This window comes from Mya arenaria, chromosome 10 (genome assembly GCF_026914265.1).
Source record: "Mya arenaria isolate MELC-2E11 chromosome 10, ASM2691426v1".
NCBI lineage: Eukaryota > Metazoa > Mollusca > Bivalvia > Myida > Myidae > Mya > Mya arenaria.
Genome location: NC_069131.1, coordinates 53,502,264 through 53,530,206, shown reverse-complemented (window position 1 = coordinate 53,530,206; position 27,943 = coordinate 53,502,264). Strand labels below are relative to the sequence as shown.

Sequence of the window (27,943 nt, the reverse complement as noted above, 5' to 3'; positions counted from 1 at the left end):
AATGAATGACATATTCAAGTATTGTGTATAAAAAAGAAAAGTAATCGATTTAAGGAATGAATTGCGAGGTTGATGTCATTATCGGGGTATGAATGCAATTGGGTTGGTCAATGTGTGTGGAGTCCGAAGGACAATAATGACATCAACCCCGCAATTCATTCCTTATATTTACACCAATAGATCATTATTTCATTCAAGAATTGTTAAAAAAGTACTTCATTTCATTTAAGAAAACCTTTCAGTAATCCGTTCTTACCCATTCTGTAAATAGAACGACCCGACTATAACCGGAAAGATTTTTTTTCAAATGACGTCACAATAAGGCGGGAAAAGATCAATCACTTGAAATCACTTTAAAACGTAAAATTGAAACACTTCTGGTACCAATATATTTAAAATATAATAAACTTACACTTTTAAAAATGTTGATCTATATTTTACGGGACCTGCAGACACAATGCAACCAATAACAAGATCAATAGCTTTCATGTATATTGTTATGCAATGAATTACGATCCGAACATATCCGAAGATATTGCATTCATCGATTGATGAACGCAATTGCCGAAAGGCAGTTCATTTAAGGAATGGAAGTTGTAAATATTTAATGATAAACACATCATACAACGGTCTTGCGAAAATTGACATAGTCTCGTTTATCTAGACGCTTGCATCTGATCCCGTTCTATACCGTGCACTGTTCTGTATTGATAGACTGGTACCCTCTTTTCTCCAAAAAGAGACCGATATCAGCTCAACCGGGTGCCCGACGTGCATTCGAAATGTCTTGAGAATACGGGAACCAAATCAAAATGGCGGTCTTAGCAGCAAACAACCAGGAACGCTGATGTAAAAAAACGTTATTGTTATCCTTTGTATAGGATGTTGGAATATTTTATTTTTTTATTTATCAAAACGATTAACATAGTTGAATAAAATGACTTCAAAAGTCGGCACCTGCTTGTTTTTGGACAAAATTTGCATGTCCCCTTGACACTTATTTTTCGATAAAATGTTTAATTTTTAACTATTCATTGCATGGCATATAGCATTTATTTTCTAAATTAGACTTTTGTTCTTTTATTATATCTGAATATTCACAGCATTTTTATTATTTTTAACATATGTGCACTCACTTTTTTCGAATAGTTTGAGGTTTCAAAAATATGATTACTGCAAATGTGCAAATGGGTTTGGATACTTGTAAAACGGTCCGCTGTAGGCGGCGGATCTTCGTTCTTTTATAACATTCCATTATATACGGAAGTACTTTCATATGCAAATTAGCAAAGCCCGGGCTCTGTGCGGATTGAGAATTTACTGTATATAAAGCGCAGCGGACCCCTTCAGGGTCGATCATGCTTTCTTCTGGAGGCCTTGATAACGTCGCACGTTTCAAATGGTGGCCTTGGAGGGATGTTGACAACTGCCGAATTGTAGTTGCTTTACCCACGAGTTCCCAGGTCAAGACTCGGGACGAGTCTACCTCGGAGGGGAAAGTAATGTTACAGTCCGCTGTATGCGGCGGATGTGCGTTCTTAGTATTACATTCCATTATAGACGGAAGTACGTTCATAGTACGAATGTTTACAGGGATGTTTTCAGGGTCGATCATGTTTTCCTATGAAGGGATATGTTGGCCTCTATGACGTAGCACATTACTCTTTTTTTCAAATTAAATGCAAACACATGTATAACAAACATAAATTTTGAGTGATAAATCTTAAACCACTTATTAAATAATGCATTATTGGAAAATATCAATTACTGATAATAAGATTCTAACCGTGTATTTAATAGCTTATGCTTACACGTTTGTGCTTACCATTTGACAACATTATCGCTATCTAGAATATTTATTCGGGACAGAACTACCCTGTTATTCCTGTTAAATGCATTCAGGGTCGAACCACCCCATTATAATAGCATAGCCGTTTATCTAAGATATATATTCAGGATAGAACTACCCTGTTATTCCTGTTAAATGCATTCTGGGTCAAACTACTCCATTATTTTAGCATTACCGTTATCTAGAATAAATATTCAGGATAGAACCACCTTATAATCCCAGATAAATGCATTCGGGTAGAACCACTTCATTTTTTCATAAATAACAGCTTAATCGTTATCCAAACACTATTTATGATTGAATCGCATGGAAGCTAAATTAGTAATGTATTATCAGATAAGTATATTTATGCAAAAAGCTACAGAAACATGCTCAGTAGCAAAAAGTTTAAATAAATACCCGGTTTAGTGGCTATGGGCAAACGCCAAAGACATAGAACCCAAAATCACAAACAAGAAACATAGAACAGCACAAAACTCTACAAACAGCACAGTGCATAAATAATATATATACCTAATTAGGTACCGCCTTGGAACGGTCAGTAAAATGTAAATTTACTGGGGGTTTAAACCAGTTTATGTGCACAAACCTCACTCTTTTCCGAACAATCCTTAATAAAGATAAAACGCAAAAGTTAAATCTTATCTAAGTATGCATTAACTTGAGAAAACAAATAATAATAAAAAACGAAAAGGTAAACCCCAAGTACATCTATGAGATTAGAGATTAGAGTAGTTGTACATTTGATTGATATTGATGTGATTGGAAGGCCTTTTTGTATTGTTTGTGTTATTAGGACAACAAGATATTAGTACAAGTCCAGCAGCCAATTGGCTTTTTTTGGCTGAACCTTGCATCGGAGTATATTGAAAATGTTTTTATCTTTTAAAGTAGTTTAGACTTCCTGGTTAAGGAATCCTTTTGATGGCCTTGCGCCATCCTTGGGGAAATCAAGATATCCAAGAGTAATTTTTACATAGACCAACAATTGACTTTTGCTTTTGTGTCAATGCTTTGATTTTAGTGCAAATCAATACTCTTGTGGTTTCTGAATATAAAACAACGAATTCTAAGATAGTCCAACCCATATTTATGCCACTATGGCGTCCAATATGACTGCCAAAACAAACAAAAAACTGTTACATTCGTTATATTTTGTTGCAAATACCATCATTTTGTATTGTTTTAATATTTACAATACATATGTGCAATATATATTGCAAACTAAAATATATAGTCACATATTTACCAAGATGGCGTCCAAAATGGGCACCATACCAATCTTGATGGCCGACCGAACACATCAATTTAATAAATCTTGCACAATTCTGTATAAAAAAAACATTTTTTTAAAAGAAATTAGGTCATAATTACTTGACGTATGTTTTCATATATTACATATTCAGCAATAACAAGACGTACAACTTGGAGTCCAATATGGCCACGGAAGTATCGTAAATGATAAAAAAATATGTATATTTGGTTTTTTTACAGTTTTTTTTTTCTAAAAAACCATTTATTAAAGTTCTATGTTTTACCATGATTACTTAAATAACATGCTGATTTAAATTATATTTCATGTAGACTGTAAGGCTAAATTTATGTCACACAAAAATATTCACTATGCTTAATCAAGTTCGTCTACAGGGTCTGTCAATGGAGACAGAGATGTTGATTAAGCATTTAAATATCTTTGTTGGTTGATGTTAGAGAATCCTTCTACTGTGTTGAATACAATTGAACTCTTTAAAAAGTATAAGACTGAAAGAGGGGTAATGCTTACCCAAATACTTATTATAGCCTCGTTTATTTAACGATTTGGTGACGATCTGCTAGTTTTAATAGCACCTAAGTAAAGTCGTATTTAAAGCAAGCATTGTTTTAAAGCATGGCATTGTTGAAAGTTGTCAACTACAACGATGAATCAGATATATATAAAGCGATTAAAAGTAGCAAAACATATCGTTCGCGAAAGCAAAGATATAGAGTACGACAGAAAAATGTAAAACATACGTTTGCAGAAACAAACAATTGAAAAGCATTTGAGTCCAGCGGTAATGAAACTTTTATCCCAAGTATTTATGAAACTCTATGACGCTTCAGCAGCATATCTGAATGGAAGCATCGTAAACAGTAATTCGACCAATTTTCCAACTCCACTTCAAATTGGAGTGTTATGGTATTATAATGCGAAATCCAAAGACACTAGTAAACCAAATGAACAGTTTTGGTGTTACCTGTACCTATGATGAGGTATTGCGATTCAAAACAATCAGCAGCAGTGGCAGCTACTATAACCAAACTCTTCATGGAATATCAGATTACTCAGATGAATAAGTTGGTTGTGGATAATTGTGATGCAGACATATCTTAACAAAATGGGAACTTATCAGCAACTATCTCTTGTAATGCTTGTGACAAAGCCTACTTCCGACGAAAATAATGGAGACGATGGCAACGTAATACGGCGTGTTGACAAGAGTGAAATGGCAAACCCAATTGACAATGAAATCAAAGTCGAACATTATAACGGACCAAAGAAGGCTGAAATGCCAGTTGAAGCATCATTAAAGATAGTAATGCCCTTGAAGGTAGTAGCAGAAATTGCAAGATAAGCAAGACGAGCAACGCATACAAGAAGACAAAAACAAAGCAGTATACTTGCCACGTATTGAAAATCTCCATCTGGTCCAGACACAATAAAAGCATCTTTAAAACAAGCCCAGCTTATTGCCACCACGTGCGGTCAAGAGTACACAGAATTGGGAGATTTAAAACTGTACAGAGTACAGTGTGTGTATACCACGTGATAAATTACGTCATATATGCTACGTCGGAAGGCAATATTTTGCTTAAAATAAAGACTTAAATCAAAGATAACTTTTCGCTTACTACACCATTTTAAATGAAACAAAGGTCAGTCTATTCCACTTAAAGAGCCCCACCTTTGTTTTATAACTGGGGTTTGATAAGGTGATTAGTTTCATCAAACTCTTCGACAAACCTGTTCCCAAAACAATGTTTTGACAGTGCTCCGTCAGAAGGCCGTATCGTGAAAAGGTTTGTCGAAGTGTTAGAAGAAACTAACCCCTCAATCAAAATTTGGTAAAAGACCGAAGGCGGGGCTCCGTAAGCGGCATAGACTGCGCTATGTTTCATTTAAAATGGTAAAGAAAATGAAAAGTTATCACTGTTTTAAGTCTTCAAAATATTGCCTTCCGACGTAGCATTTATGACGCAATTTATCACGTGGTATAGACACACTGAGAGTAGCTCTAAATAGCATATGTTCAAACCCAGATCAGTACACCGATGTTTTTCAACGTTTGGGGGAAGGCATACGATTGTGGGTTGTGTAGGAGGCGTAGGAACTGTAATGGAAGGGAGTGGACTTGTAGAATTGTTGGAATCAACATTTAGTTGGGTTTTGAAGATGTTATCGGGAAAAACTTTCTACAAAATATACGAACCATACGTATGATATCAGAAGAACTTTTTGGTGAAACATTCTTAAGTAGAAATATAGACCACGTGAGTGACCACAATGAGATTATTGCAGTGATGTCATCGTTAATTAGAACATGCAAATTATGGATAAACTGTGTTATAATTAAGACGGTGCTAATCATGATGCTTTACATATAAGAGAAAATGACTTGGTCTGCATCTAATAGCCACAAAGTCCATGATCCCCTATTTCTTTGCGTGCATAACGCTTGATATTGCCTCTTCTATTTACGATATATGGAGTCGATGCCTGATTCATGTAGAGAAAAGTAGCCCCTGATAATGTTTTTATAATGATAAAGTGTTCCTGTATGTCACAGTCAATGCAACACTCTTCGATGTCGTTACAACCATGCACAAATGTCTTGTAGAATGTTTTGCAACTGTCCAGTAAAACTGTTGAAAAACATAAGCTCTAATTACGCTTAAATAGTTGAGCTATCTAAGTTAATACTATATAAAATACTGTTAATTTAAATAAAGACAAATGCCATAGTTTTTTTATACATATGTAAAAAGTTGTGCACATTTTTTTACTCTGTGTTCATTTAAGATAGTTATGGCGCCCGTTTTGAACGTCATCTAAGTTAAGAAGTTACTATGTAAATATTATTCAAAAACAATATTGCACACGTACATGTATTGTAAATATTAAAACATTCCAAGATACTGTTATTTGCAACAAAATATAACGAATTAGACAGTTTTGTTTTGTTTTGGAGGCCATATTGGACGCCATGGTGGCCTTAATATGGTGTGAAATATCAATTCATCGTTATATATTCAGAAACCATAAAAGTATTGATTTGCACAAGAATCAAAGCATTGATACAAAAGTAAAAGTCATTTGTTGATTTTGGAAAAATTGGCGGCCATCTTGGCCGCCATCTTGAATATCTCCATTTCCCCAAAGGGTGGCGCGAGGCCATCAAATGGATTTCTTAACTAGGGGGTCAAGGCTACTAAAAAAACATTTTCTATATACTCCGATGCAAGGTTCTCGACTTCCGCTGCTGGACTATACCGAGATTTATATAGGATTCAGTCAGTGTTTTTATGTATAATTTATACGACATGAATTAAACATTAGAGCAAAAATGTTCTTTGTTACCATAATATATTGCAAACATAATTACGATTCCAAAGAGTTAAGTCGTTAAGTTAAACCGTTAAATTAAATTACTACGCGACCTTCTTGCAGGGGACTTAAAGTGTATCGATTTCTGATTTCTGAGTATGTGAACCGTCCATATACGTTCGAGGTTGTTTTTGATAAAAAAATGGCCGAGGAGCTCCGAAAGAATGGAAACAAACATTGTATGTATGCCTGATGGCATTAAGATATGTGAAATCGACAGCAAAATTTCATTTTTGCGAGGTTTTGAGCCTCATAAGCAGGCCGTCTAAGCTATCTTAGTTTTCACATTCAATTTTAAGATTCCTATAAGTTTGTTTTGCAATCATATACCATGGTTATATTTTTCATTATCATTTTTTGCCGTTAACACAATTACCTCCATAAGGACTCATTTTCGCAGACGCGGTGAAATATATGGTTCAATTTCGTGTCTTTGCATCAGATAAGCGGCGAACACTTATCCTTGGTTTATTGCTGTAGATAATAGGTTAGACATGTGTGCCTTAAAGGGCCGTTTTAGTTTTGAGAAAGCCGTTTGTTATGCCCACTCAACGTGAACATCAAAAGTTATACTTCACGAGTGACTTAGCTTTGAGTGCTTTATCAGTGTGTGTATACCACGTGATATATTGCGTCATAAATGCTACGTCGGAAGGCAATAATTTGCTTCGATTGAAGACTTGAAACAAAGATAACTTTTCAATTTCTTTACCATTTTAAATGAAACATAGCGCAGTCTATGCCGCTTACGGAGCCCCGCCTTCGATCTTTTACCAAAGTTTGATTGAGTGTTTAGTTTCTTATAACACTTCGACAAACATTTTCACAATACGGCCGCCTGACGGAGCACTGTCAAAACATTGTTTTGGAAACAGGTTTGTCGAAGTGTTTGATGAAACTAATCACCTTATCAAACTTCGGTTATAAAACAAAAGTGGGGCTCTTTAAGCGGCAAAGACTGGCCTTTGTTTCATTTAATATGGTGTAGTAAAAGAAAAGTTATTTTTGATTAAAGTCTTCATTTTGAGCAAAATATTGCCTTCCGACGTAACATATATGACGTTATTATCACGTGTGATACACACATTGTTTATTGAATTTTGTTGATCAAATGTTAAACTGAAACAAACATTTTTTCTGTTAATTATATGCCTAAAGTTTAAAAAAAAGGAAAAAAAAAACATGGCGGCTAATAAATGTAGGATTTCAGAAAAGATCGCTGAAATACAAGTATCCGATCGTACGTAACGTCATATGACGTCGTTGAAATTGTGTTCCAGACCTGTGCGCGCTGTCGTTTGATTTGAAAGTTAAAACAGTGAAATATCATTTTTATTCCACTGATAAATCTCCAAAAATCACCGGAAAGCATATCATTAAAGTTACTATTTCTGCTTTAAAATATTGATAGTTAACCACAACTAATCCTTCAAATGCGGCCAGTTTGTACATTTACATAATTTGATTGGTTCATAGAAGTAAATTTTAAACATCGATTATCACTATTGCAATATAAGTATGGAATACTTTGACAAACTATACTCAGCACTGGTTCAACCCAGGAAAGTTATATCCCGTGTATCGATGCTTTGCACCGAGCGCGTTAAAGAACCTATGCAAAGCGTCTCTGCAAAAAAGCTAGGGTATCACACTCGGATCTCCTGTACCTCACTCTGTTTCTATTCGTCATCGTATGTCTGGATTTGACTGCGAATTCAGCTGTCAAGTCTGTATCATATCACTTACGGCGGGGTCAAGCCATAACGCAACCACAGTGATTTGGCGGAATGAACTCCTGCTTTGGTGTCATTTGATCTGTACAAAATTTAGTGACATTAAAGTAAAATATTCATTTTTTCTTCAGATTTACCAAAGGGGTCACTCCTACCAACTATCTAGAATCAAATAACTATGAATTACTGCACGTTAACAATGTCAGACTATCTCGAAATGCCTAAATAGAGAAAAAAATTATTTTAGGTCAATTGTCACCAAATTTTGTACAGGTCAAATGACACCAAAGCATGAGTTCATTCCCACCAAATCACTGTGAACGCAACCAATGGGCTCGGACGGACCTTGATAAGCTCAAATAAACAAACATCAAGGACGATACTAGTATGCTCATCTGTTACAGAAACATACACCTTGTCCAAATGATGTGTTAAGGAGGAAATATTATATGACCGCTAATTGCATGATGTAGGTTGTACTTGACCGGAAGAGGAAGTGAATATAGGTCAAGGTTAAGGTCATAATAACTGTTTTGCACAGACATTGCTGATCATTACTTAAACATAGAAAGTGTAAAAGTGTAATAAAAAATTATTTAGACCAGGCAGTTCAAGCGACTTTTTTTTCTTGTCATTCATGTTAAAGAAAGGCATTCTGGTCCTCAACTGTAACAGTTAGTGAATGCTTACTCCTGTGAATTATTGTCTGAAGACAAGTCGAAATTTTGAATGTTTCTTGTGACAATTTTGTTATTAATGCACATTGTATCAGTGTCAGATACTTTTACAAACAGCATGAGTAGTAAATTTGTCTATCTTCCATTGATTAAGAGCTGTGTCTTTAACAAATCGTGCAATTCGTTTACGAACTGCTGTGAGAAAACATCAGATGTAGGACAAAAGTTGGTATTTAAGCACGGTCGGTTTTGACCTGAATCTTATTTCGCAAATCTCATTGCAGTTATTAACTTATTACAATTTTAAAATGAAGGATGCTATTGTGCTTTGCATCTTTGCTGCTGTTGGTAAGTGTATTCATAGTATTCATACATACTTTTTAGATTTAGAGAGTGTTTCGCTGCAAACCATTAACAAATAAAACTTTATACATTTGATACATAGTGTTGGTTATATCAAAACAAAAACATATGTGAAGGGTGGAGCTGCTCTGGTGGTATGGATGTCTCTCACCCAAGAGGTTGTGGGTTCGATACCCAGTAGAGATACTTTCTCGTGACCCTCAAAACGGAGTGTGTATGTCAACTTATTTATACTCGCACTCGGGCCTTGCCCATTCGGCGAATGCTCCGTTAAGATTGTTAGTCATTTTAGGTTTTATGGAGCATAACCCTGGTTAGAGCTACCTTGGTTCTTTAACGTGCACCAGTGTATAGCACTGTCACATGGGACCCCCATTTTACACTGACCCCCTTCTCCATATATATTGCAGCAGTTGTACACGTGAGGAGCCAGGCGTGCACAGGGGACGCATTTTGCCTAAGCGACACCACCACTGTATGTCACGGTGGAGACGTTGAGAGATGTCAAAACGGATTCTGCACCTGCGTCGCCGACCGTACGTTATAATTATATCTGAAAGCTGCGCTCTCACAGATTTACCGTTTTGACAACATGTTTTATGTTTTGTCTTGGAATAAGCCAATTTTTACGTAAATATCTGCAAACCAGTGATATTAGACTGCTGACCAAAGATCAGATCGCAGATGTTCATATTTCCGTTCGAACATTTATGTATTATGGCTAAAAGCGTTACTATCGGTTCAAGAAAAATGCATTAACATAAGTTTTTTTAACTTAAATATGAAAATCTGCGATCTGATTTTTTGTCAGCAGTCTTATATTACTGGTTTCCATGCATTTTCGCATAAATTGGCTCGTTTCAAGACAATGAAAAAGTTGTCAAAATGTTCAATCTGTGAGAGTGCAGCTTTAATTAGAATGTATTTGCCAAAAAATATATTCTTATAATTTTGGTTTACTTTACTCTAAACTGCTGGATTTTTGGTGTATTCTCTGGAAATCATTGCCACCCTATAGCCTAAAAAAAATCATTTGGACAATTGTAAGGGTGCAAAACGTCTTCGGCGATCGTTTACACTCGGCCCACGGTGATCATTAATCGACTACCACCGATATTTGGCCGATCACGAAAACATATACGGTTTCAATCATAATTACCCACTTTTAAGATTCATTTCTTTGTCGTCGGCAACCTGTGTACCTTCTTGTTATTTAATTTGAATACACTCATGCAAGAGACACCGTTATTTATCAGGCAAATCAAATCATATGCCCACACTACAAATCCCCTATTTAAACGTATCTTGACCCAACAGCAATAAACACAGTTTGAGCTTTAGGGCGTTTTTTCTTGGTGATTAAATAGTTTTGGTTTTATATTGGTTTCACTGTGTATTTATTGTAAAAGTTTCAAATAAGATGAAAACCAGTTTTATCGTTTATTTTACGAAAACCGAACCTAGTTTTTGATATTATCGAAACTATCAAGGCGGTTTCGTCGGTTCGTTCCATCCGAAAACTAGCTCACTTTGAAAAAAAAAACATGGCGGACAGTGATCCAACACGTGTATTGGAATACCATTTAATTAAAACAGGCAAAGACCATTTGCGGTATCATTGTTTTTAAAATTTTAGAAATAATGAGCCTTACATGCAGAAGCTCCATCATGTCGAAGCTGTACGCAAAACCATACCCAGCAAACAAGTGACGTTGGGAAGACGTTGTAACGTCAGAAACTGACGTTGGATAGGCGTTGTATATTGGTTGAAAATGAAAAAAATTTAGACGTCGGAATCACGACGTTGAAACAACGTAGGAGTTACGACGTTGGAACAACGTCGGAGTTACGACATTGGAACAACGTCGTGATTACAACCAAAATCCATTGTATAAACATGCATACCACACAGGTAACAGGTAATTAGGAATTACCACAGGATTTACCTACATCAATTTGTTACTTCAAGCAAACCTTTCGAAACAGGTGTTCAAACCGCCGAAACCCTTGAAACCAAAACTGAAATTAGTTTGGTAATAATAAAAATGCCCATAGCGCCTCAAATGCGTTTTCAAGTTACTTCTGTTTTCATTTCAGCATGTCACGGTGTGGATTGTTCCCATCATCACTGCCAGCATGGCCACGCCCACTGCGGCAATAATGGACACTGTGTATGCCCTTGAGTGCCAGTTCATATTTGGCAATGTAAAACGGACAATAATAAAACAATACGTTGTCAAATATCGTTATTTTATTCATGACGTAAATGTAAGAGGTGTTACTGTTCATCAGACAATGTTGGCGTTTTTTGCTCGTCTGATTTTTGAAAAAAAATGACGAGCAATTGTCGTCACTTGATTGTCGTCGTCGTCGGCGTTGGTTAAGTTTTGAGTTTAGGTCAATTACATGGAAACTATCAAAGCTATCACTTTGAAACTAGGGGAACTTGTTCATCTAATACCCTTCTCCACATTTTCCCTTAAAGGTTATGAATCATACCTTTTTTGGGGGGGGGGGGTAAAAACATAATTTTGATGGATTTTGGTTGATTTTGAGAATTGGACATATAGCTTCATTATTTTTTGTTGGAATGATTTTAATTTTTTTTCACAGACAATAAATGGATAATGCCTTCAATATATCAAACGGGTTTTTGAGTCACACATTTGGAGAAGGGGGTTGGGGGGGATATTTTAGTATTTTTGGACTTTGTAATTTTTAGCTAGTCTGATTTTTTAAAGTTTTGTGCTTGGGTCACTTACAAGCAAACTATTTAAGCTATCATTTTCCAAGTTTGGAATATCTGTTCACTATCCAAAGTACAATATGAAATAAATAAACCATAAAAGCCAGGGATAAAATCAGACTAGCGTTCAGCACCCGCGGGCGGTGCTCTTGTTTTTATTGATAACTGCATTCGGAACACCTCGGCCATTTTCCATCGAAAACAACCTTATTGAAACTGCTTCAATAATTATTCTTGATTAGGAGAATTCCCTAGTTAAATCACCCACGGAAAGCGATGTAGTGTATCAGGTGTAATTGGACGATGGGGGTACCTAGGTCAGTGGGAAATTACGGGATGAAATAGGTAAACGGAAATGTTATATTTCGTTTACACGAGGCCAATGGGCTGTTTACGTTTTTTGATAACCAGGCCGACGGTGGTGTTATGATTTGTGATAACTTGACCAATGGAGTACGTGTCACTATATTTTGTGATAACGGGACTACTATATTCGCGTTCATAGCAAGGTCAACTTTCATGAAAACTGGGATCAACGTGAATTTTAGGTTAGCTAGAAATGATTTAAATGGTTTGAGGAGAGCAATCGTAAGCTAAACAGGGTGCTCTGTAAGCGACGGAGTTACAGACGAGGTTTAAGTCGATAATGGTCTGGACGATACATGTATATAGCTGCAAACAGCTAGCTGTTACTGTTACTGATTTTCTTTGAGCGTGAAAGCGCGAATTTAAATACGATTGCGATCAAACTTACTTTTATTTCGTATACTATAGTTCGGGTGAATCCAGGAATCGACGATAGAGAGGATGTAACTTTTTACTTGCGCCCTCCCTCAGAACCAAAATCTATTTGGTTGAAATTGTTGTCAGGGGGTTTAGCGTATTCTCCCAAGAAGTTTGTGACAATTTCTAGTCCTAAATGGTGCATATGGGCGTATTTAATAACTTTTTTCTCCGATCTTGAAATAACAAGTAAACATGGACGATGGGCATGAACATGGATCCGCTAGTGCTAGTAATTAAAATAATGTTATGGAATTTTATTTTATAATCTTTGACTTTAATATAATACCACTGACTATAATGTCTTATTTTTATTAAGAGTAACTGTATGAAGATTATTACACTTATATAAATACGATTAATTTAGTATTATGATGCAACCAGATGCAGACACTGCATTCGGAACTCCTCGGCCATTTTATCGAAAACAACCTCGGATGTATTTGGATGGTTTACACACTCAAAAAGTGGTACGTTTAAGTCCGCTGCAAGTAGATCGCGTAGTAATTTTATTTAGCAGTTAAACTTTGTGACTTAACTCTTGGGATTCTTCATTATGTTTGCTATAATACAATTCAATGACAATAAATTTAAACTTAGATCAATAAATACAACTCTAAAACACTACATTTAACTAATGATATAATTCAAAATTTTACGAACTACTTCAACAGATGTACCGGCATACATCCGAGGTTGTTTTCGATAAAATGGCCGAGGAGTTCCGAATGGCAGACACTGATGCTTGCTTATAAATATGCTATAAGTAATGGTTTTGTGTAACCGGAAAACGCTGCGGTGAATATAAAATGTAACGAACAATACAAGATGGCGTCTGCTGGAATGGAGTTGATGTTTAATTCAGTAAAATCGACGTTAAGAAGCCCTCAAGATGGAATAATATGTGTTTTGCACTGGAAAATAATATCATCTGGGTTTCAATGCATTGGTATTGGTGAAAAAGTATGTTGACATACTCTGGTATTCGATTTGCATCCTACTTTCACTTTCAATAGTAAAACAAGATTTTGAAAAATGCTTTTTCATGTACAAGATTTAACAATATTTGTTAAAAAAAACTTGACGATGATACTTTAGAAAGGTTTACATATTGGAACTTTTAACTTGCTCGATAAGAAATTGAATGCAATCTATTTTGTCTTATGTTTGTTCTTGAAATGACTTGATGTATTTATTAGCAACATTTTATTTTCAAATGGCATGATCAACGACTATACTATGTCTTCTGCCATTTACATTTCACCGTTTCATATAATGTTTATTAAATGTACTGTTAAAGGAGTTATACCAAAACATTTACGATGAATAAACTTTGTGTGTAATGCACCAGTAAATTGTAACCACGGCCCCCCCAGGTCCAGGGAATAGCGGGGACTTTGACTTTCTGTCCATCCAATCGCGGCTAAAATCCCTGTCCTGCGGGGATGAACAGATGGTAAAATCCCCGCCAAATGACCCCGCACCCCAGGGACCCTAGGTAAGGCCCATTCCCCGCTATATTAAAAGCGAAGACAAAACCACTGCATTCACCTGGCACTGCGGGGCTACCTGAAAGTAAAAAACACGGCCCTTTTCCCCGGCTATCCCCGGCTATCCCTGGTATACCCCCTGACCAGGGGGGGCTGTGGTTACAATTGACTGGTGCATAAGTGCAATTTTATTATATTCATTTCATCATTCAATGCTAATGGGTATAGTTTTTTGTACATGTATGTCAACTTTTATACAGCCTTTCAATGACATTCAGTGGTGTCATTATCAAGGCTATTAAAATGATGCCAGAGTCATGTTAATACCCAGGCAATTCTGTCTATTCCTCCTGCTACTTCAATTGCTGCCACTTTGAACTTGATTAGAAATGTTCCCCATGACCCAGCCTACTTTAAGTAATTAACCCTGCTTATTCTAAACAGAATGAAATCCCTGCATGATATTTTATACCATCTACACAATAAGAACTTGTTCCCTTTGGAAACATGCTCCAACTCTCTAGCACCCCAACCATGCTACAATTACTAGTGGAGCAGTATCATTATTATGTTGGTGGATTCATTATGAATGAGCATGGAACTCCCTTTTTGCCAAATGGTTAAAAACAAACTCTCTCATGACATAGTCAGAATAGAATAGAAGCTTCATGATTCAACAAATGTTTTTCTTTATTGGTTTTTCTGGAACTGAAACCGGTAACATTTTATTTGCTTATAACAGTATTACTATGAACTATAAAAGCACTTTTGAACAAAATATGGTTTATTGTGAAAAAATGTATTAACTGCAATGCATTGCAGCAGTTTATCAAAAAGCATTCAAGTAAAACACAAATGATTGTTGCTGTTTTGATGTATTTTTATTTTGATAATAATTTCAGTTTCTTTTCCTGTGTTTTTTTTTAACTTGTGCAATCAGATCAGGCTGCCAGGTTAAAGTTCTAACTTGTCTACAAGGATTTTTACTTGTCACGGGTTTTGGCCAAGTGGGTACTTTCGCAGAACTTTTATAGACACATTTTCTTTTTTTCTTGTGATACAAAATGATATACAAGTTCCTTCTTGTATTAGCATTTAACTGATAGGTATGTTATGATAATGGACTCTAATAAAAAAAAGTCTCTGCATGTTACTTCTTGGCTTAAAATCTTTTCCTTGTAACATAATTGTAACTTTTATAAACCAAACAAATGATTCAAATATAAATGTTACTGTAACTTAGTAATTGATATAATTTATTTTTTGTATTTTTTAACTATTTCTCTTCAGGCAGGTAAAAATGACCCAGAGGAAGAGACAGAGATGTTACCTGATGGCTGGAACATGACGCCAGACTTGTATGTGCTTAGATATAGGTCTGAGAGGGGCGTTTATGTGCTGAAAGTCATCGCTGTCGATGGAACTCTTCTGGTACATTTTTGGGTGAGTGTAAAAAAGATATTAATACTAAACTTCAAGTAGAGGTTTCTTCCCTTTGCTGTACAGTTATTTCTGCGGTCACCCATATCACATGATGAAGATCAAATTCACACAAAATCTTGATTTTTTTTTCGAATGTTTTTTAACTCTGGGACCAATTATCCTACTGGCAGCTTTCAGGCATAGAACATTTGTTTAGCGGGGTATAATCAAGATTTTGACAAAACAACAGAGCAAACAGTAAATTAAAACTAAATATCATTAAAGTGAAAAACTGAAATCAAGTCAATACTTGGGTGGCAAAGGGAGTTGACTTTGTAGAAGATTTAGTGAGATTTACTGTGTACAGTGTTGCTGTTATTTTACTTTAAGCAATTATAAACCCAAAATGTATAATCTAAATCCTAAACAGTCATATATTTTTTATTATTTTTACCGCGTGTGCCTTGCAAATTGGGAAAAAAAGTTGAGTTTGGGAAAAATACAAAATCAGTCCAAAATATCTAATATAATGGTAAATATACATGTTCTAACTTTTTTATGCTTACATTATGCTGTGAAAGAGTAAGTTTTGTAAAGATTTTGTTTATATTTCAAGAAATTCATTGCTTTTTTGTTCATTAACGTAATAACGGACCGATAAAAATGGTTTATAGGTCTGTGACGTAATCTACATTAATCAAATTGGGATTATTTTTTGGGGAAAAATGGACTGTTTTATTCAAAGGCTGTTTCAACCTTTAGAAGGCAGTAAATTGCACCAAAAAAAATCGCTTCTTAAAACAAAACAAAAATATTTAAACTTAGGATCTTAAAATACTGCCATTTATGAGTTTGCTTTGTTCTGGACTGGTGTAAGAAAAAACCTCCAGATTTTTCCTGTTAAGTGCGTTAATGATTCAAAGTTTTGACCAAAATTGACAAAAAATATGGTCAAGATGGTTATGTGCTTCTTTTTAACATATGACTCATCAATTTATATTGAAAGTATTATAGAATACATGTTAGTGTTATTCAAAATTCCCTTTTGTTGTCGAAATTTCCCCTTTGGAAAGGCCCTAGTCTAAGCCACTGCAGCTGAGAGACAGCCTTGGCATATTATGTATGGTTCATACACAAAATGCCTTGAAAGTAACAATGACAATTATCCTTTCAACCACAAAAAACTATGGTGGCATATGTGTTGCTTAAATGTTTATAGGATCATTTGTGCCTTGTCACAGTTTATTCAAATCCTGTTTGTATTTTAACAGAAGGATCGCGAGGATCAGAGAGTGGCTACAATGAACATCAGAATAGCTGACTTTGCTACGGAGGATTTGTCTTCATACAAAAAGTAAGGCCACACAAAATCTATGGGTTTTTTTGTAGATTTCATGGCTGCTATTTTTTTTTTTGAAATGAAATATACATCTTTCATTTAAATTAGCGACCACTCCCATTTTTTAAGGAGGTTCAGGTCTTATAACCAGCCACAGTGTCTTAGTCACTCCAGAGTTATGTCCCCTGATGTGGCAAAATCTGTATTTACAATGTTGGCACTCTAAATTTGACAAACGTACAAATAGTTATTAGCAAACTTGGTATCCTTAAAATAGGTTAATGATATTTTATCATCAAAGGGGAAACAACCATCATTCTGTTATATATTTTTTATATGAATTATATCCCAAAAGGTATGCCAAAAACATGCTTACCCAATACAGATTATGGAATGAAAAACATTGGTATCAGACTTGTCTGTAATGATGTTGATCTCAGTCTTTTCAAGCTGAAAAGCTCAATTACATGCTGAGTTATATTTTCATAAAAATAACCAAAAAATAAGCTGGTCCAAATGGTGAACTCTTGCCTGAGAGCTGTGCTCTCATAGATAGATAGAACATTTTGAAAACTTTTTTGTCTGAATGAGCCATTTTTTTGCAAAAATGTTTGGAAACCAGTGATACAAGACTGCTGACAACAGATCCGACCTCAGATAATCATATTTATATTGAAAATTGATGTTTTATGGCTACAAGCGTTACTAACTCAACTCTTTAAGAAAAATGAAATTTTTGGCAGTTTTCAAAAATAATAAAATCTGTTCTATTGTGAATGATCTTATATCGGATTATGTAACAAAAACTAATAAAATGTCAAAACTGTCAATCTTTGAGAGTGCAGCTTTAAAATAAATGTTTCATGTGTAAATTCATGCATATTTTTCAGAGCTTTGAAGCATGTAAACGACCTCAATAAGGAATTCAAAAAGGAGATCTTGGATGAGATGAAGTCTACCACGAGTCCCCGTGCAGGCCAGTCAAGGGAGAGAAGCAACTCCAGGGAGAGGTAGGCTTGTTCTGATGATTCATTACAATATATATCACGCCTCCAACATAAATGACGCAACACCATTGGTCCAGGACTGTTCACGCGGTGACCCCATATTTTTCCATATCGTGTCACCAAATATATATTGTACCATGCACTAGTAAACTGAACTTTGCTTTTTGTCAAATTTTTGCTTTTAATGCAAAGTACTTGTGTGAAAATCTGAACCTGTTCTTTGCATCCAAAAAGGTAATAAAAAAGCTCTACTATCCCTATTTCCCCCACCTTCATTTTTGTTTTTGTCACTTGAAAGCCTGTGTTCATTTAGAATGGTATGATATTGTATTTCTCACACGACTTTCCTATAATGCGAATTAAATTGAAATTTTCTTAAATTTTAACGTAAAAGAAACAGAAAATTTGTTTAAATTCTGTTTATGTATTAAATTGTCAATTTCTGTGCCAAATGTGAAAATATTGATTTCTATGATCACTTTTTAATGTTACTCCAACATTCAACAATTATTCTCTATGTTTTTTCCCCAATAACTAGGGAGAGGGGAGGTCAATCAAGACAACCGAGGCGCGATGATGATGACGATCCACTCAGAGTGCCGGGCACAGGCAATAGAAGGCCCAGACCTACACAGCCATGGTAATTAGGAAGTGCTCTTGTTTTTCGAAGAAATAGAAGTCTAGGCATTGTCATAACATTGATGTTATTACAGTCGTCAGTGGTTTGCATCATCAGTGGTGGAGCAACATCGGTTGTGGCGTTATACAAAATTTTAATGGTGGCCATAACTAAAACTAATCTGAAGATGATGTTATGAAACTTGTTGTCAGAGATAATAGGCAACTATATAGCAAGACTTATAACTCTGCCTTTAGCAGCATTTCTTGCAGAGTCGTACAATACTTCAACAGTGGCCATTACTAAAAATAGGCTGAAGACAATGTAATGAAACTTGGTACACATGTTGCCAGAGACAATAGGCACATTTATAGCAAGGAACACAACTCTGCCTTAAATTATAATCAAGTTATCTCTCTTGTTTGAACAAAACAGGTTAGGGTTGGAGTTTTGTTAAAATATAAAGGTTATTTTTTTAAATTAGTTGTATGTAACCACCAATTTTTTATCTACTAGACATCTCTGATTTTGCTTTCACTGATGCTCATTCACACATTTTTCAATATAATGAGATAGTTTAAAAATGCCAAAATATTTGTAGGAAAGTGTCTTTAGGCCACTACTTTTATATAAATTGGTTTACAAAACCGGCGGGTCTAATTTTCCGAAAAGTACAAAAAAAATAAAAAAATGAATTTCACTATTTTTTCAAAATTATTTTCCCGACCATATTGATTTTGGTGCGAAACGAAAGAAAAACGCACAGATAAGAGTACGAATGCAGTAGATCTCGACTGGTTTGTTGTTCCGTGGCCGTATTTGCCAATTTATAGTGATAGCATGTGAGCCAGTCAACTGTTATGGCAGCGCTGATGGCAATGGCGGAATTCACGATAGCAGTCATTCTTTGTATGAAATAATTAATTAAAATATGCAGGAGTTGTTAAAATAACAATAGCAATAAACATTGGCAAGTTTAACAGCCGACACAAACAATAACTGTCACGTGATTGTTGTTATTCCCCGCCAATTTAGGTCATGAAAATATTGTTGTTTATAGATAAAAAATAAAATTGTCAGCGGCTGCCATCGAATTAGTAGACACAAATATCTGTAAATTATGTGTGAGAAAAACATTTTATAACATTTTATGGTTAAATATCAAATAACAGTGCACTAAGTGTGAGTGGTGAAATCGAAAGTAAAATTTCTAAGTTGACACCGGTGACCTAGTTTCACAAGTTCGGTCGATGGTGTTTATGGATTTGAAATCACAAAATGGTTTGGAAATACTTGTTATTGAGTCAATGTTAAGCTTGTGTTTATTCTAGATTACATGTTTATTCATGTTTGGGTTAGTAGATACTCATAGTAGAGTAAAAACAATGAAAGAGTTGAACATATGTCTCAATGACATTTTAATATTAATGCCATGAGTTGTGTGCAAAACATTTAGATAAAATAACACGGAAAACTATTTTGAATAAGTCCATTTCAATTTGTAATGAACTTGATATTTCTCTATGTTGTTGTAACCAAGGAATACTCTTTAAAATGAAAAATAAACAAGCATGAAGTATAGATGCTCTGTGAACTCGTGTATACACAAAATGGCGGAGTTGGAAGAAGATGAAAATATCCGATACATAATTATGGATTTCTCTGTTACTATCATTGGTACATAAAGTTAAGTCACATGCTAGATTTATTATTTTGTTATGTGATTTTTATGTACTGATGTGGTAATTTGCTGCAAGATTTGAATTTGAAATGGATTTGGTGAACATCCCATGGTAAATATCCCGGTCCGAAAATATCCGAACTTAGCATGGATCGAGTTACACACAACTAGGACCCACCATGGTAAAGGTTATTAAAACTCAAATCTAGGTCTAGTTTGGTTTTTATTTTTTCAGGAATTGCTTTCACAAAGTTAAAGCTCAAATGTCTTCATAAAATGTTACTTCCTTATTTACAAAATTGGTAATTATTGCACTTTATTGGCATTTTCCAATATTGAAATAACTGAAACAATGTTTAGAAAATAGTATGTATTGTTTTAATACAGTGCATTTTTTTGTATTTTAATGCGTAAAATTGCCTTCTCTTTTCTTTCAATTTAATATTGTTCAGTTTAGTGTTCTGCATCCACTTTTGCTTTAACATACCCTTGAAGCTTAACAAATGCTGAGTGATATTCAATGTATCTTTGATAAAAAGTGTAGTTTATACATGTAAATATGTTTTATAGTCAATTTCATTGATGTTTTATATGCACAGTATGTAAGATTTAAACTGTGTGTTTAATTAGAACTTTGAAACTTTGAGTGTATTAAAACATGCATTAATAGCAGTTTAAAAATTTAAAATGTCATGTAAATGATATAAATTTTCAATGTTTTTATGTTGTTCTCTGATTTTTACCCTTCAAGAGTATGTTTTGTGACTTTTTTCCTTTTTTTTTTTCTTTTTTTTCGACCGCCCGGTGGCCTTTAATCCCAAAAATTCTAGTAAACCAAAAAATAAAAAAGGAGTGGCCTTAATACGATTGTTTTAAATAAGCATTTGATATTTATAAGCCTTTGAGGTGAGTGTCAAACATATATTCTTCTCCTGGCAGATATTCAGGATTTAATCATTCTTTCTTTTTGCCTGCTGTGTGTATAGTTAATTACCTTACAAATTTGTGCATTTGTGAATATTGCAACATGCCAGGTGACCTTATAGGGAATTAATGGTTGTCACTGTAATTGCTTTGTTTTTTAATCACTCAGACTCTATTGACCTGTAAAACCACAAGAGGGAAATATTTTTCTGAAGTTTTAATCATATTCATGTTTCCAGGCAGGACCCAGATGACCCGTTCTCGATAGGTCGTGGCGACCTTGACCCCCTTAGGAGTGGTGGTGGGATGTTATTCGACCCCATGAGAGGGGGACGTGGACCCAGATTTGGGATGGACCCCAGTGCTGGTCTGCCTTCAAGGCTACCACGGTATATACCTGTTTTTACAACATTAAACTAAACAGGGTAAACGATTGTTTGTAATTTGACTCCATGAGATTGGGGTGCGAGCTGATATTTGGAAGGTATCCATGTGCTGTCTTCAGCTGTTCAGACGGCTTTCCAAATAATTAATATCTGTTCTATAGTAAGCTATTTTATATGACTGAATTGAAGGCACCAAAATCAGCTGATTCTGTGACAAAAAAAGTGTTAAACTGTCAAATTGTTAGAGTGCATGCTTAAGTACTGCTATTTTTGAACAAATCAAAACTCGTGGTCCTTAGTTTCTGATCTATTCAGTATTAATCTGTGTTATTTTTCTGACTCAGGCCACAGCGATAAGTATTTTTAAATTCTTTTTCGGCATTCCCTTGTTCAAATCCACCCCCAAACATTTTTTATTTTGTTTAAATAATAAAGAATACAGTGCCCCCTGCCTTCTTCTCCTTATTTACGGATGCAGATCTTAAACAAAATCTGGTCTAATAAAACTAGTTTCGAGCTTGTTCCTATGATATAAAGTAAGCCTTTTCTTAACAGAGGTGCAGTGCCCCCTGGTGCGAGGTTTGACCCGTTTGGACCCCCTGGCACCCACCCAGGGCAGAGACCCGGGTATGTATGTTCTAAACAGTGATTTGCATTATAATAAAAAATCTTGACATAAAAATCTCACAATTTAAACAACTGTGACTCAGTGTAATATGTATACCTCATGTCATTTGGTGAAATAACTAGTAGCCAAGTACCGAAATTTGATCAGAACTCATTCTTAAAAATTTAATGTACTTTTGTCTAGAGCATAATTTCAAATCTTTGAGAGTTCTTCAAGTTTTATATACAGTTATAATTTATTGATGAGAGGTCAAGTGCAAAGCAACCATATCTCTGTCTTCGGTATATTAAGAATTAGTGCACTTTGTTCAATTTTATACTCATTTTTAGCTCTACTGGCCAAAGGCCAGAAGAGCTTATGCGATGGTAATGTGTACGTAGTATGTGCATCCGTGCGGTCGTGCGTTCGTGCGTCTGTAAACAATTGCTTGTGAACACGATACAGTCTTCAGTTTTGATTGTATCTCGATGAAACTTGTACAGTATTTAGATATCCATTAGAGCTGGGTTCCTTTCGAAAACCAGCCAGATCCGCCCATGCATGCCTAGATTATTGCCCTTGATAGTATAAAAAAATGCTATTGTGTAAACAATTGGTTGTAAACAATTGGTTGTGAACACGATACAGTCTTCAGTTTTTATTGTATCTCAATGAAACTTGTACAGTATCTAGATATCCATTAGAGCTCGGTTCCTTTCGAAAACCAGCCAGATCCGCCCATGAATGCCTAGATTATGGGCCATGAAAGTTTTAAAGAAATGCCCTCTATTTTTAGCCAGGTCTGCATGAGCAAATTCTATTTTTAGCCAAGTTTACATGTACATGTAAATTCAAGTCTAGAGTTAAGGGAGACAATTTGCAAGTCTAGGATTTTGAGAGACAATTTGCTTTTTGCTTCTGCAGCTGATTTTGTGAATTACTCTGCCTTGTTCTTGTTGAAAGCCCAAAGGCCATTTTTTAGCTTTAAGTTCTGTAGTTTGCGCCTTCATCTTAACAAAATTGGTTGTGAATGTTTAAGTTATGCACCTGGTGTCATTACTGGCCACACCCAGGGTTCACAGGTTTGGTAAACATAAATCTGGAAAGGTTTGAAAATCTTTTTGTGTGTTCGTGCATCCATCTCAGCACAATTGATTGTGAATGTTTGTTCAAATTGATGTTGTCCTAGGATGCCCTTGACTTTGACCTTTTGATTAACTTTTTTTAACTTTTTAAAACTACAGAAATTTTTACTATGAGTACAGTTTTGAAAGCATTTTTTTTTGTCAGATGACTTTTACTTGGCACATATTAAAATAGTTCATGGAACTAATCTGCTTACAATACTTTCTGGGCTCAGATGTTGAACGTGCTACATTTTCAGGTAAGCCAAACACAAAACATAAACCATATGTCTGTTGCCTTTTACCCATACATACATGCTCTGGATTGATATGACCACAAAAGCCATGCCAGTAGAGCATAGGCCCTTTTGGGCCTCTTGTTTACTGTCCGGAACATATCTCTAAGAGTTTATGAGGTTTTTACTCAAACTTCATATACAGATAAATATCATTGATGAGAGGCACAATGCGAAGGAACTCTGTCTTTGGTATGTTAAGAGTTATTGCCCCTTGTTAATCTTGATGTTTAATTTTTGCCAGGAAGATAACAATACTTGCCCTATGTTCATTTTTGTACTTAATTGTTTTGTCTGGAGCAGCATTCTAATAGTCTTTGGGTTATTGACTTCAAACTTCATATACAGATGTATCTATTCTGAAAGTATTCAATATAACTTATAACTCTGTTGGTTGTTGTTGGAGAATTATTTCCCTTTGTTCATTTTCTGTGATTGTTTCATTTCTGCTAGATAAAGGCTATTCGTGCAGTAGAACTGTATCATTTATCTGACACCGAAAAATCTACGAAATTAACGCTTTCTTTGGAGTCACTGGTTTCCCTGAAATTTATCGTACAGCTGAAAGTTTTTTTCCATTGTTCATATTTCAAGCCATACAGGTTTGTCTGTTGTTTTAAGCCACTGGTGTTTGTCCATTGTTCTAAACCACAGGTGTTTTCCATCGTTTTCAGCCCTGATCCTGACCACATGAGGCCACCAGACTATGATGACATGTTCATGTGAAAAACCAGTGTATGCTGGGATGGGATGGTGGAGGAAAGAAAGGAACAGCTTAACTTAACTCGTTGAACTTAATTAAGAACTGGTTTTTTTCGGCTTTTCCGTAATATCAGCATAATCCATTCAGAAGAGGAAAGAAGGAAAAACACTAAGTTTAATGTTTGTTTAACCTTATGCAGAATGCTTATTAGATAATTTTGGCAGTTTGTATTCTGTATTTGAACTGTATCACAGTAGGAGTTTCGAAATATATATATCACACTTCAATTTTAATTGTTATTTCAATTTAAAGATTTCGTACAAGGTTAAAAGATAAAATCTGAACAAGTGGATGCTGTATAAAGTTATAGATGTTGTATTTCTACACCAATGTAATTTATTGTATTTTTGACTACCTGTGAGTACATTTGTTGCAATTTAATTTGACCATTTAGAATGGAATTCAACTTGATTAGCCATACCATGGTCTATTAGAGATTATATGGGCGAATACGCGGTACTCTATGTTACATTAGTGCTAACTTGAGTGAAACGGAATGTGCCACCAGTGGTTTTTGACAGATGGTAAAATACTTTAATGGGATGATTGATCTATATTTACTTAACATCTTTTTGTGCATTTGAATGTAGAAAAAGATAAGCCCATGTCATGTCGTTTATTTTAGATTTATATATATAAAAATTATATATATTTATTGCAACAGGTGTAAATTATTTGTTGGATCATAATCTTGATGTTCATATAGTGGAAAAAGTACCCTGTAAAGTACATGCAACATCTCCAATTCAGTGTTTATTTAAGAAATTCTTATTGTCGGGAATATGGAATAAATATGAGTGGAAACAGTAAAATGTTGCAACTTTAAGTTTTTGTATTAAACAGTTTAAGCCTTTGGTTTGAAAAAAATGGCCAAAATATTTTTTGATTTGTCAATATTTATCCAAAACTTAATATTAACCAATCAAATAATTTTAATGTGCAAAGCCTTAAGGTAACCATAAACAAGTTATCCAAGCAGTATACAATTGGCCAATGGGGTTATGATACTTACCTATACAGTAATAACCACCGTGACAGTTGTGTCATTCTTTGAATTTGCTTCATTTTGTTCTTTGTTAATTTATTTGATTATATTAAGAACATATTATTAAACTTGTGAGTGTTCTGTTATTATGCATTTATAATGAAATAAATCTATGTTTTAAAATGCTACACATTCATTACTTGGTATTATGCCCCGTTCAAATCTATGTTTTCCAAATTAATACACAATCATTACCTGGTATATAGCCCATTCAGATCTATGTTTCAAAATGCTACACAATCATTACCTGGTATATAGCCCATTCAGATCTATGTTTCAAAATGCTACAGCATTGTTAGCTTGTATTATGCCCCTTTTTATCTATGTTTCAAGATGCTACACAATCATTACCTGGTATATAGCCCATTCGGATCTATGTTTCAAAATGCTACAGCATTATTAGCTTGTATTATGCCCCATCAATTCTATGTTTCAAAATGCTACACAATCATTACCTGGTATATAGCCCATTCAGATCTATGTTTCAAAATGTAACACAAGTATTAGCTTGTATTATGCCCCTTCAAATCTATGTTTCAAAATGCTACACAATCATTACCTGGTATATAGCCCATTCAGATCTATGTTTCAAAATGCTACAGCATTATTGTCTTGTATTATGCCCTTTCAAATCTATGTTTCAAAATGCTACACAATCATTACCTGGTATATAGCCCCTTCAGATCTATGTTTCAAAATGTAACACAAGTATTAGCTTGTATTATGCCCCATCAATTCTATGTTTCAAAATGCTACACAATCATTACCTGGTATATAGCCCATTCAGATCTATGTTTCAAAATGTAACACAAGTATTAGCTTGTATTATGCCCCTTCAAATCTATGTTTCAAAATGCTACACAATCATTACCTGGTATATAGCCCATTCAGATCTATGTTTCAAAATGCTACAGCATTATTGTCTTGTATTATGCCCTTTCAAATCTATGTTTCAAAATGCTACACAATCATTACCTGGTATATAGCCCCTTCAGATCTATGTTTCAAAATGTAACACAAGTATTAGCTTGTATTATGCCCCTTCAAATCTATGTTTCAAAATGCTACACAATCATTACCTGGTATATAGCCCATTCAGATCTATGTTTCAAAATGTAACACAAGTATTAGCTTGTATTATGCCCCTTCAAATCTATGTTTCAAAATGTAACACAAGTATTAGCTTGTATTATGCCCCTTTTTATCTATGTTTCAAAATGCTACACAATCATTACCTGGTATATAGCCCATTCAGATCTATGTTTCAAAATGCTACAGCATTATTAGCTTGTATTATGCCCCTTCAGATCTATGTTTCAAGATGCTACACAGTTATTAGCTTGTATTATGCCACTTCAAATCTATTTTTCAAAATGCTACACAAATATTACCTTGTATTATGCCCCTTCAAATCTATGTTTCAAAATGCTACAAAATTATTAGCTTGTATTATGCCCCTTCAAATCTATGTTTCAAAATGTAACACAAGTATTAGCTTGTATTATGCCCCTTCAGATCTATGTTTCAAAATGCTACACAATTATTACCTTGTATTATGCCCCTTCAAATTTATGTTTCAAAATGCTGTACAATACTTACAATGCACAATAAAACTACATTCTTCCATCTATGTAATCAAATATACTGTTCATTTACATGTATGAAACCATGGGTTGATCCTTGATTTCACCTTAGAGAGGGTGCAACTCAGGGAGGTGCATCTTTGGACATACGCCCCTCGCTAAGAATATGATAATGCATCAGTCAATTGTAACCACGCCACTCCCCATGTCCGGGGAATAGCGGGGTCTTTGACTTCCGGTCCAGCAATACCCCGGGTAAAATCTCCGTCCTGCAGGGACGAACTGATGGTCAAATCCCCGCCAAATGCAGCCGCAACCCAGGGAGCCTAGGTAAGGCAAATTCCCCGCTATATTTTGCGCGAAGACAAAACCACCGCATTCACCAGGCACTGCAGGGCCACCTAAAAGGTAGAAACACGGCCCATTTCCCCGGTATATCCCCGGACCTGGGGGGGGGGTACAATTGACTGGTGCATACATAACGGGAGTCGTTACCCAAAAAATTCTGAATTATTTCTGTCGTATATGGTCCAATTCAGTGTATATATTTATTTATTATTTTTTTCACCGATATTAAGACTAGATTGATTTTGACACTGTAAGACCTCCTCAGTGTACATTAGCTTGAGCGAGGTGTGAAGGCAAAATGATTCGTTTGTATTTAATTAATGCAAGCAGATAGGACGTTCTTGCATTACGCCATGTTGATGAAAAACATGTTGAGAATCGTTATTAAAGTTTTGGATTATTTGTTGAGTATACCCAAGTATTTGTATAGTGTGTAATTCACAAGCGGTTAAGAGGCCCCCCGCAAACATTTTAAACTGTTTAAATTTTGATAATTGAGGAAGGGCCTAATGT

General features: G+C 35.0%; 1 protein-coding gene across 1 annotated transcript; it reads left to right on the top strand.

The window, feature by feature from the left end:
- Positions 1-13,618: 13,618 nt before the first annotated feature.
- Positions 13,619-25,627, top strand: LOC128204180 (proteasome inhibitor PI31 subunit-like). The gene is made up of 8 exons (XM_052905554.1): positions 13,619-13,759; positions 15,577-15,729; positions 16,980-17,062; positions 17,938-18,057; positions 18,593-18,694; positions 21,518-21,667; positions 22,220-22,291; positions 24,366-25,627. Exons 1-8 carry the CDS (start codon positions 13,625-13,627, stop codon positions 24,415-24,417), a joined length of 867 nt encoding a protein of 288 aa, XP_052761514.1. The 5' UTR covers positions 13,619-13,624; the 3' UTR covers positions 24,418-25,627.
- The last annotated feature ends 2,316 nt before the right edge of the window (positions 25,628-27,943 follow it).